At 44.4% G+C, this 17200-nt stretch overlaps 1 protein-coding gene across 5 annotated transcripts in view; it reads left to right on the forward strand.

Annotated features, from left to right (window-relative positions):
- The window catches only part of FAM76B (family with sequence similarity 76 member B), a 90421-nt gene that overhangs the window by 41176 nt on the left and 32045 nt on the right, over positions 1 to 17200 (forward strand). For 2 of the 5 annotated variants that reach the window (XM_069639207.1, XM_069639204.1), the window contains exons 6-8: positions 6566 to 6601; positions 9243 to 9320; positions 12093 to 12225. In XM_069639207.1, the coding sequence (XP_069495308.1) occupies positions 6566 to 6601; positions 9243 to 9320; positions 12093 to 12225 (247 nt within the window). Of the gene's footprint in view, positions 1 to 6565; positions 6602 to 9242; positions 9321 to 12089; positions 12226 to 17200 lie in introns of all 5 variants that reach the window. The other 3 variants (XM_069639206.1, XM_069639203.1, XM_069639205.1) reach the window with 2 other exon arrangements.

Here is a 17200-nt window from a genome sequence, read left to right on the forward strand (position 1 = left end):
ACATGCCGAAATACAGTCTCATGTCACAGGATGGAAATAGAAGTTGGGCGTACTGACCTGAATTGCGATAAGAGTGTGCCTGTACTCCCTTTTTATTCTCAGGACCAAAGATACTTTGCAATCTGAATGGCAGACTGCGCGATCGATGAGAGATGTTAGGCTAATTGGTTGGGAGACACGTCAAGTCCACCCACTGACACCTGGGGTACCAGTTTACGTGCTGCTAGTGAGCTGAATGTTCCAGAAGGGTACAAGCGTGTCAGCCAATAGTAGAGGGAAATATAACGAAGGGCCTTATAGTTTGATAGCCAATGGTGTACCGTGCATCTAGTAACTGATGAAGATGACTTGCACTAGGGGTGGGCATAAATTGTCCATCTGACTGTAGAGACACAATCGCAACCCGATCCATTAAAGTATAGTTGGATGTTCCTCTTAAGCCAATCACAGCCCCCATAGGTTTTTTTAGTTTGTCATGTATGAGTTTTTGCTATAAAATAACTGTTTTTTATTGAATACGTTGAGATAATGCTGTGCGACGTCTAATGATGTCGGTTGTAACACCCTGTTTTAGACAATTGAAAATAAAACAGTCGGGAGAGACTTTTTGCCAACTTCCCGATTCTTTCTGCATCCCATCCTGAGTATGACGTGTTACTGATTTTAAAGGGCCCCCTAAGGGTTCAGGAGTGCAGGACCAGATTAGTGAAGAGGATCTGACCGGCGATATTCGTTCTTCATTTGGCTGCTGTAGAAAGGCACCAAATCTTGAGCCATGTGAATCCGTAAGGAAACCTTTGCTGGAAACCTCCTCTGACGACAGCTGCTGGAAGTTCCCATCGAGTGTCCAGTTCTTGCATCACCAGACTGGGTCCTGTGCTTCTGCATCATGAGGTCATTCACACTGAAGCTCTTTTTTTCTTATAGCGTACTTTGATGGCTTGGGTAATACTTACCTTAGGTCTGGTGTTCATCCTGTGAGGCTGAGTGGGTGATTTGTGTAGTTGGGACTGTGTCCATACCACTTGCCGATGCCCAATTCTGGAACGCATATAGGGAGCCTTCTGTGAAGTCCCTCAACACTAACTCTGTAGCTAAAACGTACTTGTTTAAGAAGATGTTCTCTGGAACTTTGACTCTCCTGCAACTGACACCTACCCAGACAGAAACCTGTGCAGTTCCCTTAGGGACCACTGCAAAAGATTTAGGACTACAGGTGGTTGGCAGTAAACCCAATTGGTAGCAGTCTGTACCACCCAGATTTACCTGGTAGCTGTGGCTGAGCAGTCAGACTTCTCTCAAGATGAGTTGGGCAGTATATAGAGTATACACAATAGGTACAGAGATACAGTAGCACAAGCAAACACTGACCAGAGCTTTGGTGTAAAAGTATATAATTATTTATTTAACGACACACTTGTAAATTACACTAGCACAAAAAGAGGTAAGTAAATTCAACTCGCAGTCACTATTATAGATATACAACCCTGATTACTTATTAGACAAGTCTTAGTGAGAAACACCACTTATTTTCAGACAGAGGTGAGCGCTTAACCTAAGATGGCACTCTAATAAGTTATAAAAAATGGGAGGGAAAAGGCAGAGTTATGAAAGCACACAATTTCAATACTTTTAAAAGAACCACAGTGAGGCAGGTTAGGCAAAGTCTACTGGAGAGCAAGGAAGTTCAAATGCCAGGCCCACTCTTAGAGAGAGCAAGAGAAATTTGTCCAGGATCACACAGTGGGGTTATGCCCAAAGAGTCTTTGTAAATAGTTCACAAGAAGATTGAGATCTAGTCAGGAAAAGTTAGTTAACAGGTCCCAGGTTAGAAAGTCGAGGATTTACTGTCGTAAGGGAAGCCAGGCGGGACACAGTACCTGAAAGTGGGAAGAAAGCTCCAGCGGGGACAGTTGTTCCTGGCAGCGGGTGCAAGTCGGTGTTTCTTCCAGAGGAAGAGGAGGTCTCGACGTGGAGGAAAGCTGAAGGTCGTTGCGCTGCCAGGGAAGAAACCAGCCGCAGAGTTTCTCGGTTACAAGGTACCACCCTTTTCTTCGCGGCAGTGGTAAACCGTGGTATTCCGGTTGCCGGGGTGCTTGGCATGGGCAAGGCAGCCACAAGATGGTCCAGGAAGGCGAAAGGACGGGCAAACTGGTTATCCCCACCAGTCAAAGGAAGAAGACTCTCCGGACTGGAGATCTCCTCTGTCGTCGGGAAAAGTGGTGAGACGGTTCAGCAGGGCTTCACCGGTGGTGTCGTCGTTGCAGGTTGGCTCGGCTTCTCCCTCCTCGGATTCTTTAGGTCCTATGGCGACTTCTGAAGTTCCAGTCCCCAAAGCCCTGCTTTTATGCAGAAAACCCCCATTCATTCAGCCTAGCTGTCCCTCAAACATGTTAAGTGGTGAGCCGGGCGGCTCACCACTTGGGCCAATCACACAAGAGTGCGACTTGAGTTGCCGAGGCAACTCAGTCCAGGGTGCCTAAACCCCCTCCCACACCCTCTGTGGTACCCAGACAGAAAGGCGCCACTTTTGGAGGCTTCTGTGGAAAAGCCCGCCAAAAAGTGGAACAAAGGGCTCAACTTGGGTTAGAGTCAGAGAAGCGAACACAAACGCCATTTTGGAACCAAGTTTTGGCAAAAAAAATACCAACCGGTGAATTTATATTAATTTAATAAACCGGCGGTATGTTTGAGGCTATTTTAAAAAAGTGGTAGCCTCGAACAATGGGAAAATCCCATAGGAATATAGTCGCGCTCGAATATAAAAAGTAGTATGATATGATATGGCATTTGTAACGCGCCTATACACAAGTGTTTCAAGGCGCGACGAGGCAGGGAGGGGGGGGGAACAGGGGAGAAAGACAGACAACGATCCTACTAGGCCAGGTGTCATTCAGATCGCGCAAGTGCAGGGGTAGGGGGAAGGGAAAAAGTGCAAGGGGAAGGGGAGAGGGGGAAGTGCTGAAGTGCTGTAAGTAGAATGAAAAAAAATAATAATAATAAATAGGGCCAGCTGGTGGCAAGTGCAAGGTAAGTGCAGACAAGTGCTGGGAGGGGGGGGGGGGGGGCTGTAAGGGATGCAGAGACAGTCTCGCAGTGCAGGGGTTGCCAGGGAGGCAGTACAAGTGGAGAGTGGCTGGGCCAAGGACCGAGGTCGGTGAGAGTGGCCCAGGTGCAGGTTCAGTGCAGTTTCAATGAAGAATTAGCAGGGGAGAGGGAGAGAGAAAGCAGAAGCAAAGAGGAAGGTTTTGAGGTGCTTCCGGAACCGAAGATGGTTCTCCTCAAGTTTCAGGGAGGCAGGAAGGCTGTTCCAGAGGGAGGCCCCTGCCGCAGAGAGAGATCTACCCCCAGCTCGTTGCTTCGAGAAGCGGCTGACCCTGAGGGAGTTGGAGACAGATGAGCGAAGGGCTCGGGAAGGAAGATATTTAGGAAGAGAGAGTTGAAGGTATTTAGGCCCCAGGCCCCAGAAGGCCTTGTGGACAATGCAGAGGGTTTTGAACTTAATCCTCGCAGCCACAGGGAGCCAGTGTAGAGATTTCAGTCCTGGAGAGATACGGTCCCTGGGCTTGAGGCCAAGGACAAGTCTCGCAGTCCTGTTCTGGATGAGTTGCAAAGGGCGGAGAATAGAGGCAGGCAGATTAAGATAGAGGCTGTTACAGTAGTCCAGCTTCGAGAGAACCAGGGCTCTGGAGACCGTGAGCTTCTGGGGGAAGGAGAGGAAGGGAAGAATACCTCTGAGGAGGTGCAGCTGGTAGTGAGACTTCTTAGAGACGTCAGTTATATGAGGAGAGAAGGAGAGTGTGGAGTCGAAGATGACCCGAGGTTTTTTGCCTTGCAAGTAGGAGCAGGAAGCGGGCCAAGAGAGGCTTGCCACTCCACTGCCACCAGCCAAAACTCGGTCGGGGGGGACTGGACAGTGCCCCCTCGAACAACAGACCCCGGGGCAATCGAATTGCCCCGACCAGTACGTCCACAATAGGATGGTTTGTACTGGTTCTGTTCACAATTTGAGACTAGTAAAGCCAATGGTGACTTTACATGCCCTGGGAGACAGTAGTCAGTCCCAGGGTATGGAGTCTATGTTTGGGGGTCGCTACGACACCCCTGGGTTACTGCACGGCGGGTGCTGTGTAACCCACATATCAAAAACACATGAAACCCTATGGGGTAAAGGACCCCATAGCCCGTAGAACACATACAAAGTCAAAGGAACACCTCAAACCATGTCTAAGAGTGGGAGGAAAAAGAGTCTCACTAAATAAAATAAACCCCAAAAATCCAGCAAAGCTGCTGGGGGACTCACTAGGTTTGGGAAATTAGCCTTTACAGAGAATTCTCCCTAACACCTACCTCCAGCGTGCTCCTAGACCACTAGGGTCCTTCTGCTGCCTTTGAGAAAACTCATGCTATAGACTAGGGAAGGACTTTAAGTGTCATTAAGTTTATGCTTACCTTTTTGAGTTGCGTTCTGCCCATCTAAAAAGTATCGAAGTTGCTTGAATGATGTTTCCCCGTTTTATAAAAAGTAATAAGTATTGATACTGTTGTATTATTCTTAACTGAATGAGTGCAAAAGCTTACCAATAGGGTTTTCCTACTTTGAATAACAGATTGTCATTCTTAACGTGTACCCTTCTGTTTTGCTTTCCCTGATCTACTTTATACAGATCTAAAACAGTCTGGAAGTTAATATTTTCTTGTGAGTTGCTGGTAGCCCCTCTTAAAGTATATATGTCTTGCCTTGAAAAGCTGCTGTTGCTCGAAACTTCTAACACTGGGTTGTGCTTTCCCTGAATTGCATTAGTGCTATTCTAAAATAGTTTCATAAAGTGCTTACTTACCTTAGAAACTGTATTGTACACTTCTTAAAATCTTAAAAGTATACTGGTTATAACTAGCTATTAGGTAGCGGATAGTTGGGTACCAATAGGTCAATTTCTTACCTTGAAATACATTGTGTCTTAAAGTGTAATTGGGTTTTGTTTTCCTTGAGTTGCAGTGCATTCTAGAATAGTTATTGTGTGTTCATGCTCAGTATCTGAAGGCCCCTCCAGAAAGTGAGTTGCTTATTTTACTTGCTCTGAACCGAGTTCTAAAAAGTAATGTTGCAAGGTTGTAACAGGGTTGGTTTATTATGTGATTGTCACTCCATAACTGACGGGGCCAACTACCCTTGATTACTGATTGTATTCTGAAAGTGTATATATAACCTCGTTTTACTCCCCAAGAATAGCCGACTGCCATTCTGAATGTGTTGTAGGTTTGACAAGTCATGACTGCCTGGTGTATTCTTAATAAGGTTATGATATGGAATTTATAACGTGCCTGTACACAGGTGTTTCTAGGCAGTTATACTTTGGGTTGTAACCCATAAGTTTTGAGTTGGTCTTTGTAATTGTGTTTACATAATATGTTATGTTATAGTACTTAACTTATTCAAGATTTGTCTTGGCCTACTTGTATCTAAATAAACCCTTTATTTTTACATTACATAGTGTTTCTTTGGACCATATATATGCTACATTGTACCAAGCTACATCCCTCTCCCTCCTAAAATGAGCCTGTCTGCTCTGTCCATGCTACCAACATTAAGAGTGGAGCGTATGTACTGTCTCGGATGTATGGTTTTATGAAGCCCTGAGTTGTATTTTAGAAAAACTGTCCTAACAATGGGGTATCCTCAAAAGAAGGGGATACCATGTCTCGTCCGATGACGCCATGATATTCTCCCGGAGGTTGTGTCTGCCCCCTCCCCAAGTGATTTCCGCCCCGCCCTCCCCAGTGGTTGCCTTCCCCTGGCCACATGGGGGAGAGGTCCCCGCTGGGAAAGGAGTGATGACACCATTGGATTAATCAGTCTACACCTCACTTTTTACGGCACCTCTCTGCAGTGTAGATCAACAGTGAGACTCTGCTGACCCATGCAAAATCATGCCCCCTAAACATATGTTCCCCCCTCAACTGCTATTCCTCTGATTGCCTAAATCCAGCACTTGCCCAACACACACCTGCACCTATAATGACCATTTAGGGCATATTCTGTCTCTTGGCGTTCACCTGGACTGATTGCTTTTTATTCCATGCAGCGCCCAACTAATATCACAATTTTTTTCATCAATTGATCTTTTCTGTTCTGCTTCTAATAGGGCATTTTTATTTCCTCCCTTACTGGCTAGTTAGCTGCTTGTCTTCTTCCTCTGGGTTTTGCAAGTCATTGTTCTGAGTTGGACTGAACCTCAAAATGCATATAAAAGTGAGCTAGGCTGCGAAGGCTTAAGTAACATTATTTACGAGCTACTTTTGTTGCCACTTACTCTAGTGCCCCGATATTAGAATGTTTTACTATAGGTCTAGATTTAGATTTTGGCGAAATACACCTGTTTTGCCATTACGCATTTTGTTAGCAACAGAGGCCATTTCCTTCATCCTATCATATTTACATGGGTGTATGTATTTTCTCTAGTCTTGCATGTGAAGGGTAATTTTAGTGTGGTTTAATTATTATTTTTTTAATTCCTTCTACTTGTGTTGCTAAGAACTAATTCCACCATTCATTTTATTTCAGAAGCAGCTTAAGTCCAGAACCTGAGTGGAAACAAAGGTAAATATGTAATCTAAAGCTTCCAACCATGTAAGAGAAAAAACAGTTCTGTTATTGGCCAACACTTTCTCATTGTAGAAGCTAAACCGCAGACATTGCCCCAGCATTTTGCTTTGTGATTCACTCCAGAACGTGGGTTTGCCTTATTTTATCTAAATCCTGATGTTGAGCTAGGTCCCACTTAAACTATTTTTACGGTGGTCATGGATCTTGACATGGTTTTATGAAACCTACCAAATAATTGCTGGCAACATTGTCTCTTCTGTTCAAGTCTGCAAAAGAAGCTGTGTTTCCAATACTGCACTGTATCCCTCAATCCCATACTTTTTTCGTTCAGTTGGCACTATACAGATGTGTAAACTATCGTAGTGTCCAAAATTAAAATCCACTCCATTCGCTATTTTCAGAATATTAAACCATACCGTTGTTTCATCAAACCAACATGATCTTAGAAGTGGCACTCTTAATATGTGGCAAAAGCTTTTATGGGATGACCTCCATCTGTGGCAAGATGTATTTGAGCCTATGCACAAATGTGATCTAAATTGTTGTTATTTAGTAGACCGTATAGTCGAAGCAGTACCTTATAACTAGTAGTTTCTTACATAAGGAAAATATCAACATTTCTTGTCACACACTTGAATTACTTATGTTTATTTATACATGCTTCGTGCAGAAAGAAGGCTGCCCATATTAGATAGTTTTGTGGCTCACAGCCACTCACACAGGTCATTTGATCAGTAAATCCAGATTAGCGTGATGGTTTGTGCAGTTTATACAAGAATACCATCCAATGCAAGCAATAAACTACATCAGCCTCAAGCCAGTTTCCCTGAGTCAGTGGGAACCTTTTTTTGCACTCACTCGGTCTTTTCCTTTATTCTTTGTAACATTTTTCAACCCTTTTGATTGTATCTTTTAAAGGCATCTGCAATTTACTATTGCTGTACACACCACTTCTGTGCAGTGTTTCTGGGAGCTCTTTGCGCGGTCTTTTTAATGTTTCCTGTGGTCAGCACTATTATCAAGGGTAGGGGGACACTTTTATATTTTCCTACCTTATTTTTATTTTGTGGAAACGGCATACCCCACCTTTTGTGGAGGGCAGAGGGGATGCAAGGTATCCTTTTTCAACTTCTCCTGTAACTTTCTAGTTACAGTGACCCGTTCATCTGAGTGGCTGCTGGCAGTGGATGTTTTCTACTGATTTTTGTGAAACCTACATGCAGGTAGCTGCAGTAAGGGACATGCGGGTCACCATTGATCTAAAATGGTGCCTGCTTTTTTTTTTTTTTCCCTTCCCTACCAACTCTTGATGACTTGTCTTGTGTCTTCTTCTGACTAGCTGGTTGGGAGGAGGTCTTGATAGTTCCTTTTGTAATTGGTGGGCTTCTGAGCGAAAGCTCGCTATGTACTTGAAAGAAGAGAAAGTAGAGGGGACCAAAACTCCACTGGTCTTTTACCTGCAGTGTGGCTGCCTGGATCCAATTCAGACTGGTAGGCTGGATGTCCTTTAGGACAAGCCAGCCCCGAGATTTGCATGTAAGGCTTGATTGGATGTTCCAGGCGTTTTTCCTGCATAAAGGAGAGGGTCCTGGAGCAGCAGCAAAACAGGCGACCTCTGGAATGGAGAATCCACAGAAGGATATCTGCAGTCAGCGACTGCCAAGAGCTTCAGAGTAACAGCTCCAGCTTCTTCTGATAGACGAGGAAGATCCAGACCGAAAATTACCTCCCATGGACTGGTGGGACCAACCAGACTCCAGACCACCTGCATTTTGATCCATCCCTCGCAGTGCTGCAACCGTCCTGGGCGGCAATTCGCTAATGCCCTGGAACCTGGTCCAATTTTCTGTGTATTGTCTCCTGATGTACGGTTTCTGCTGTAACTTTGTGGGTATTCTGATGGACCTACAGTGACTTTCCCGCTCCCAGACGTCCTCTGAACCAAGTCGGAGACCAATAAATCCTTCAGCTGTTTTGTGGTTTATCGATTAGTCTTATTTTCTTGATGGTAGCTTCTTTTGGGCAGATTCATTCTTGTCCTCCGTATTTGTTTTAATAACCAAGACCATTTTTGTATGGCTATTACAACTGCATGCTGATTCACCTGCAGGATCCTTGTCTAGTACATCCCTAGTGGATTGTTTCCACCGAGCAGGTGACTTAGATTGAGACCCAAGGTGATCCTACTGTTCCGTCGTTGCCAAAAGGAAAAAAAAAATCTTCTGGTGTTTTTCCTCCTGCAACCCCCCCTTATGGATGGGCTGATTGGGAGAAATCAATGTAAGCTTGCAGCCTGACAATTTGTGACTGTTGTGAGAAGTGTATGAATCTGATCATTCTGCAGCATAGAACCGAAGTTACAGGTAAGTAACATTCTCATTTTTGTGAATCCTTTACTACATGTGCTAAATGCTGCTGCCTTCCTGCTATGCCTACTCTGAATTCTAACTAGTGTTCAGAGCACAATTGGCAGGGCTACCGTGACCTTTACTGTGCCGTTCAGAACATTTTTGGTGAGAATGTCCCAGGAGTTTGGATGCAGGCTTGTTATAATACTGTGTACAAAAAGCAAAGCACACCAATGAGAAACATCCCCAAGATTTGTAAAATAAATCTTTTTTTTCTTTTTTTGTAGCCATATATCTTCTGCTGTTCAGAATGAAACTCCAAAGAAAAAACCTAAGCTGGAAACCAAGCCATCCAATGGAGATAGGTAATTATTTATCATGTTTCAGTGATGCTTTCAGTACATTGGATTTTTGTTGTTTAGTAGATGGCTTTATGGAAGAGACGCTTCTGACGTAAACCTGGTTGAATTTCCTCTTCACACTGATGGTTTTACATCTGCAATCGTTAAGTGCAATACCCGAGTTTCAGGGGACTCTGTCAGCTTGTGCCTTAATGCAGTGTTGCATTTTTGGGATTCTTTTTGCTAACTTGGAGGGTTTCCCGCCACTTGTTGCTGGATACTTTGGTGAATGACGAACATTTTTCTCCCAAGCCTGAGTGAGCGTGGCTCTGTTTTTGTGCGCTATGCCTTAGGAGTCTTTAGGACTCATCTCGGTGGCACCCTGTATAGTGACTCAAATAGGGTTCTCCCTCTTGGTTAGTTATGTGGCTAGGCTGGTGCTTACCATTTTGCTCTGTGTACCTGGCTCTGAATTTTTTTTTTACCAGTCTACATTTTACAAAAACATAGTTGCCCTGTGTCCAGCATTACACCTCAAGCCAGTCCTTGTTTTGCCCATTGCATGCTGCAACTTGTACGTACGTTTTTTCCATTGTAGGCAAAGGCCAACAAGTCCCAGCATGTAGAAAAAAACCAGGACTGGATTGGGAGGCGAAGCTTGACACCGGAAACTTGGGAGTAGTTAGCCCGAAAACACATGGAGATGCCTTTCTAGGACGGTGTGGATTAATTCCTTCTTGTGATGGACTGTCCCAGAGTATGCTTGGAGGGATGATCTACCATTGGCTGGCCACCCCCTCCATTTGAATTATTCTTGGTGTGTGAATGGGTCCGGTACTCGCTCACCGGTTCCAGAGGGGGATAAAAGTAGATCACATTGCCCACTCGCCATGTGTACAGCTGGATGTCTGAAGCTGCATTGTGGAAGGAATTCTGCTCTGGGAAGGACCAAAGTTGCACCAGCGCATTTTGTCATCCCGAACAATCCGATAATGAAGCTCTGCCTCTCAGAAGACCAGAAGGGACCCTTCTGAAACTTCTTTCCTGCAATCCGGTAACAACTGGTATCGCACCTCCTGCTTGAAAGCATTGTCTCCTCGAAGCTCCTGACGGTGCCTGCAAAACCCAGACCCAGCATGCTAGGACCCTGAAGACTTGCCAAGCTGACCTGAGAATCTTTTCCACAGGACCACAGGCAAGCGCTCTGGTTCAATCTACCCTCACTTGGGAAATTGCAGAGGCTGTGCTGCCACCAATCCTGTGACCACACCGCTGAACACTCCTACCTGATCCATGTTTGCTGTCTCCTCTGTGCGTTTTCTTCAGCTTTTCTTCATTTTCTGCTCTTTCTTGGGGTCTCGACCAAGCTGACCCCGTCCTCTAAATTAGGTCACATGCCAGAGGATGACTAGGGCGCTCTGCCTCACTGACAACCAATGACAGAAGCCAATGATCCGGTCTGCTGCTTTGGTTTCCAACCCTAACCTGAGAATCTTAAAATCTTGAATAATCATTTTTCCCAACAAAGTTCTCTCGGTCCTTTCTGCCTCGGGGGGCTGTCTCTGGAGCTCTCCGGGTTGCCGAACAACATGCACAGCAACCGCCTCTGGAAACCACCACTTGCCTCCTGCAGAACTGCCAACCCTGCCCCGCGGTATTGCTCGCCAGACCTTCCGGTGCTGCTGGCAGACATTTTCTTAATTTCTTTCTTCATCCATAGGTGTCTTCTTCCTCTCCACCGATTCAAGAGTCTCCCTCCAACGGAACTCCAGGAACAGCTCCTTGGGGGCAACTTCTCACTGAGGTAACTGTCTCCCTCTAAAATCAGCACTTCTTTGCGATACTGGTCCGCCTTTGTCTATAAGAACTTGCCTACCTGAATCTAAAAGCATTTTCTTGCCTGTTAATTGCAGTTTTTTTTCTCACAGCAAGAACTTTACTACTGACTCTGGAAACGATGCTTAAAAATCATGTTTACTTGCTGCATTATTTTCTTAATCCAGACATTATATTTTTATACAAATGTGTGTGGAACTTCTCGTTGGTCACCAAAGGAGAGAATTGTGTAGTGTACTTAATTACCATCCCACTCTCCCTTTTTTGAGCTATGGCTGGACTTCACTGGCATGCCTACCACTTGGCGAGCCTTGTGAGCTTCAGGGAACTGCTAATCGTATTTGAACCCCAGGAAGATGTACCTGAGGACCCCTACCACATAATCTTAAGGAAAAGCGACCTAAAAAATGCATGTTGGAAATGGAAGGTGATGAGCCACGAAATTCCTGATGTAATGTGAAAATACATGATAGAAATCTGGTAAATGTATACAGAAAATATAATCTTTATTTTAAGGAAAGGCAAAGGGAAAAAAAAGTACACCAACAGGTAAGTAAAACTTTGTAGAGCGGAGATGTCTCAATCTAGCAATAAATATCAGTTTTGAATAAAACCTCCTTACGGGTCAATACTTCCAAAAAAAGAAATGGCAATAACCGTTTTAATACAATACATTTCTGAATGTTTGCTGGGGATAGACTTCCAGGTCTTATCATTGTGATTCTGACTGGTATGTTTTTATAGTTAAACATGCATAAAAGCTGAACAAGACGAACATTTTTTCAATAGTATTATGGTGTGTTTAGTATGCCACTTGGCATGCTGACCACACTACAGAAAGTGAATGATTTTTGTATATCTGGAGACCATGACATTACTGTGATTGGAGGTTTGTAGACTAAAACATTACCAATGGCACATTCTTGTTTTTTTTTTTCTATATTTTTCTCTAAATAGTAGCTCATTGAATCAGTCAACGGATACTGGTGGAACCGACAATTTTGTTCTTATAAGTCAGCTGAAAGAGGAAGTAATGTCCTTGAAACGTCTTTTGCAACAAAGGGATGTAACCATCATAGAAAAAGATAAAAAGGTATATTTTAAACTTGGTTGGCTGTTTATTTATTGAATACAATTGCATGTTTTATTCTTTGGATTACTTGCATGTTGGTGTCTGGTGTTGCCATCATAAACCAGGCATCGATCGGTTTATATAAACAATGGCTTTCAGATTTTACTGAAAATAAACCTTTGCCTCCACATCAATAACTACTCGGTGTAGTCTGGAAAATCTGTGTTCGCTTCAGGCCTATGGGGTCTCTCCTGTGCTTTTTGCACTAGATTTTAACACACATCTACTTACATAATACATTTTTTGGCTGATTGAGATTAGTTTTCTTGGCCAAGCAGGAGTAAAAGAAGTCCTATGAGCTTACTGATTTTGTGACAGGCAAATTAACTGTTTGATCCTCGGCTCCAATCTTAGCAAGCCTGTAAAAAGAGGTGATTGCTGTTTTCCCATAACTCGCTTGAGAGACCATCAGCCTTTGTATTTGGACTGCTTTGTGTTGTGTTCTTTTTTTAAGCAGTCTATTTGTCTGGCTCAGTGCAGCAATATGGGGGAATTCTTGAACGCACATTGCTACACTAATTGATATGATAATTCATTTATATTGCACTCGTCCACAATTGTTTCAGAGCGCGAAAGGTTTTGTTACAGAAGGTTATGTTCTTGTGTTGGATGTATAAAGGCAAAGGTTTATGTATTATTGTTAGGACAGTTTTTCTGAAGTCCAACCAAGGGCTTAGTAAAACCATTCAACTGAGGCTGTACCACCGGAGTTCGTTGGTAGCATAGACAGAGCAGTCAGGCTTATTTTAGGAGGGAGAGAAGACTGTAGCATTAGTACAAATGAAATTGTAATATAAATGTCCAAAGAAACACTGAAACACTATATTGTAAAAATAAATCGTTTATTTAAATACAAATAGGCCCAGATAAATCTTGGGGGGAAATAAGTACTATCACATTATATGTAATGACAATTCTAAAAACACATTATGCTTGGAGGTACACAGACCAACACATATAACCTTATTTGGAACACCCGTCAGTATAGGTCATACCTATTCTTGGGGAGTAAAAACCAATGGTAACTTTCAGATTACCTTCAGTAATTCAAGGGTAGTAGACCCTACCAGTTGAACTGTGACGCTCAGCAACAGACCACATAATCGGTTAACTTGTCAGTTTACTTTTCGTGAATAGTGGAACAAATATTCTAGGTAAAGTAAAAACCTAGAACTACTTTTGTGATGACGTGCATACAAGCCGAGTAAAACCTAAAGGATGTAATTTTCAGTTACAGATGCTTTTGAGATCAGTGAAACACAGATTGAGATAGGCAGTAACTCGTGTAACTTATTTTTGGGAGGCACACAGCTAACTTGAGGAAAGTAAAACCCATGTGTTTTCAAAGAGCTATCGGCAACTTGGGGCAGGTATAAACCTAAGGCTTTTTGTGTCTGTCTAAAACAGACCAGAGAAAGCCAAACCCAATGTTACACTTTATGAATGACTCAAAAGTTATTCTAGATCAGAGGTCTTCAGACTGTGGGGCGCACCCCCCAGGGGGGGCGTGGCCGCATTACAGGGGGGGGGGGGGCGCGAGAGGCCAGCATGAAAAGTCTGGTGGAAATGGGCACAGGCAGCTCACATGGTCAGGCTGCACCATAAAATTGCCTTAGGAACCAATTAAAAAGTGGCCAGCAGTTGCAAATTGATATTCTGTTTTTTAGTCACTGTCTGTTTGAATAGTACCCAAGGGGGTGTTTTTCGTTCAAATGTAAACAAATTGTGATATTTAAAGAATGTTTATTCAGCAATAATGGTCAACTACTAGCTGCATACTGAAGTAACCCCTCAAACTGGCCCACATTGCCCAAAAAAGTGGCCCATTTTGACTGGCCTACACTAGCATTTTGCATTTTTGGTACGGTCATTGCCCTATTGCCCTATAGGCCAGTCCAAGTCTGGCGGCTCATCAATAATGGGTGAGGGGGTGTCCACCCACTGGTCCCCTCACCCATTATGGGGGAGCCGAGGAGCCAGCCCGTGAAACACTGAGCACTCCCTCAGCTGCTTTTTCCAGCTGAGGGAGTGCTCCTGGATTGGCGGAACTGTCAAAGGGAAACACTGTTTGCCTTTGACAGTTCAGTTCCCCAGCCACACATGATCACTGAGCCATGCAACGATGGGGGAATTTTGCTTCGCCAGCCTTGCATAGTTCATTGGAAATGTTGGCTAGGGCACTGCATGTATGTATGTACGAGAGGGTGCTCCTGCGCCTCCTCGCACATACGGGGAGAGCAAGCTGGAGTGGGGCATTTTAGCAACCACGTGCATGCCGCTGCAGAAGGTAAGTTTATGGTGATTTCTTTTTTATTTAAATATGTGTATGGATGCGTGTATGATTGTGTTACGGGACTGTGGTGGGAGCAGGATGGGTGGGAGCACGGGGATAGTGGTGGGGAGAGGCCAGGGTCTGTACTGGGAGTAGGGTGCGGTGACAGCGTGCAAAAGTTCATCTGGCACATTGGGGGGACCCGGGCCTGCCCAAATTTTGCTCAGGGGGGGCCCAGGGCAAAAAAGTTTGAAGACCACTGTTCTAGGTAGATAAAAACCTAATGCAGACTTATTCTGGACAGGCTAACAGCAAGTTGGGGGACACTCCTACAATTATCCTAACAGGAATAATAAAGTGAAACCAACAGCATTACCTTTGGGAAGAGGCACAACCAAATCACAGGCGAGTGATCTACTCTTACATCTACTTTCCGTTACAATGGCGAAACAGTTTCTATGGAAAGAAAGATGTTACATATACTTTTCAGAATAGTGCAACATACATTCAAGGTAAGTAAGAACATTCGTAACTGTTCACTCTTAGTTACCAACCAACTCTTTTACAAGTTAGTCACTTTTAAACACGTATTCTCTTTTCTAGCCAAATGCCCAAGTCTTTCCCTTACTCTTGGAGCATGAGTTTTCTCAGTGGCAGAAGGGGGGAGGGTGGGATCACTAGGGTCTAGTGTCCAACAGGCAGTGTTAGGATAGGTTCTTAAGTAGCATAAATCAGAGTCCCTTAGGAAGGCTGTTCAAACAGGTATTTGACTTTAGAGTTAGTTGAGGGTCCAGGGTCTTCACAGAAGAAACCCCAGGCGGATTCCAGCAGTGAGCCTGGGTGAACTGGACGAGAGGCCTCCCAATCACAGAAAACGCCCATCCAAAAGAGTCTTAAGGTAAGTTAATGCACAAGCCAGCACAGAAGATTTTGCAGCAGAAGGACTTCAGGATCTGCAGCCAAAAACCTGGTTGGTGGATTTGTTGTCGTTATGACTAAAAACAGGACCTTGCAAGGCACAGTGCAGCAGGGATCAACTGGGAAGGATCAATGCAAGGTTTTCCTCGCGGCTGGATGCGGCTCTGTGGATTTGCCGCCTCTTACAGGAGCACAGAAGAAGACAGAATATCACTGGTCGGACTCTCGTTGCAAAGGTACAGCACTCTGGTGAGGAGACTTTTCAGATTTGATTTGTCTCTCTGGTGATCCAGCAGGATGCCCAAGAAGTTTCAGCGAGATTCGGAAGACTGCACCGCACAACAGCTCGAGGTTCCAGGGTATTGGGGTATTGCAGCCGCGCAAGGTTGCAGCATGGTGTGGGATGGCTCAAACTGCAGGTCTTAGTGGGTCTCACCAGGCTCGGAGTCCCCAGGTCGATTGGAAGGAAGGCCTACAGCAGGCTCAGGTTACACAGCAGGCTCTCTGTTCCCTGCAAATCATCTCAGCCGCTTTTCCTTCATTCTCTTTGGTTTTGGTTCTAGTGGTCGACTTGTCTTCAGCTTCCAGGTATGGAGTATTTAACAGGAACTACAGCACAACTTCTGCATTTCCCGCTCCCTGCATTTTACAACAAGAGGCGGTCTGGTTGTCCAGTCAGGACAGCCAGCCCCCCCCCCCCCACTGGGATTTGTCCCCAGTCAGGCAAGGAGGAAGACAAGGGCCATGGAGTTTTGGACTCCTCCCTCGCTTCCTGCCTTCACAGACAGACTGGAGCCTGGGCGGGGAATCCAGGGGACTCCCGCCAGAGATAAAAATAACACAAAGGAATTTCCCATCTTGGATATCAGGGGAAGGAATGACAAACACTAAAATGCCGGGAAAAAAACACAGGGCTCAATTTGATAAAATGAGCACCCTGGGTGCCTTTGCTGCAGCTGTGCACAGAGCCCGCGGTAAAGGAGCACCAAATTAATAAAAGGTATCACTGCCACCAGCCATTAGAGGTAAACTTGTCCCTGTAACAGAATTGTTACAGTTTTAGTGTGAAAGGGGATACATTGTATCTCGCCAGCACTCCACATAAGTTGGGGTGTGCTGGTTTCACCAAATAAAATGTTAAAGGGATCCAAAGATCTTTTCTACCCTTGGGAACTGTAGTTCTCTCAAGGGTAGCCAGAGAAAGTTAAAAGGGGAGTGCCTAGGGCAACCCAGCAACAACATGCTCTTATTGCCAAAACTTTGTCAAAGAGGTTAACTTTAAACAGACACTATGGAGAGTCTAAAAAAGAACACTCATAAAAAGAGTAAATGATTCTGGGTGTGTGGAAAAAGGTTCCCACTCAGAGGTATAAGGAAAAATAATCTAGCCGTAAATCAAAAAGTTCTGGGGTTGACACAGGTCAGGAAGATTTAACATTACTATGAAAATCTTCCCCAACAATTATGCAGTGCAAGAAAGCTATCCCTTAATCTGTTTACAAATTTTCCACAGGGACCATTTTGTTATGGTCTAATGTAACATCTTTAAGCAAGTGGGTGTATTCTCAGAATGTCTCTGAACTGCTGTCTCCAGTTTCAGGGTGTTTTTGCGTGCATACAACTGTAATGAAACTTCCCATAATCCTATGTTTTGGGCTATTGGTCAAATTTGTCCACTCAGTAACTGTACATGCACATGATGGTTCCTCCATTTCTCCCAAATGGCTTCTATTTGAATTGTGTCAA

The sequence above is a fragment of the Ambystoma mexicanum genome, chromosome 7q (genome assembly GCF_040938575.1).
Source record: "Ambystoma mexicanum isolate Mex_15411 chromosome 7q, UKY_AmexF1_1, whole genome shotgun sequence".
NCBI classification, from domain to species: domain Eukaryota; kingdom Metazoa; phylum Chordata; class Amphibia; order Caudata; family Ambystomatidae; genus Ambystoma; species Ambystoma mexicanum.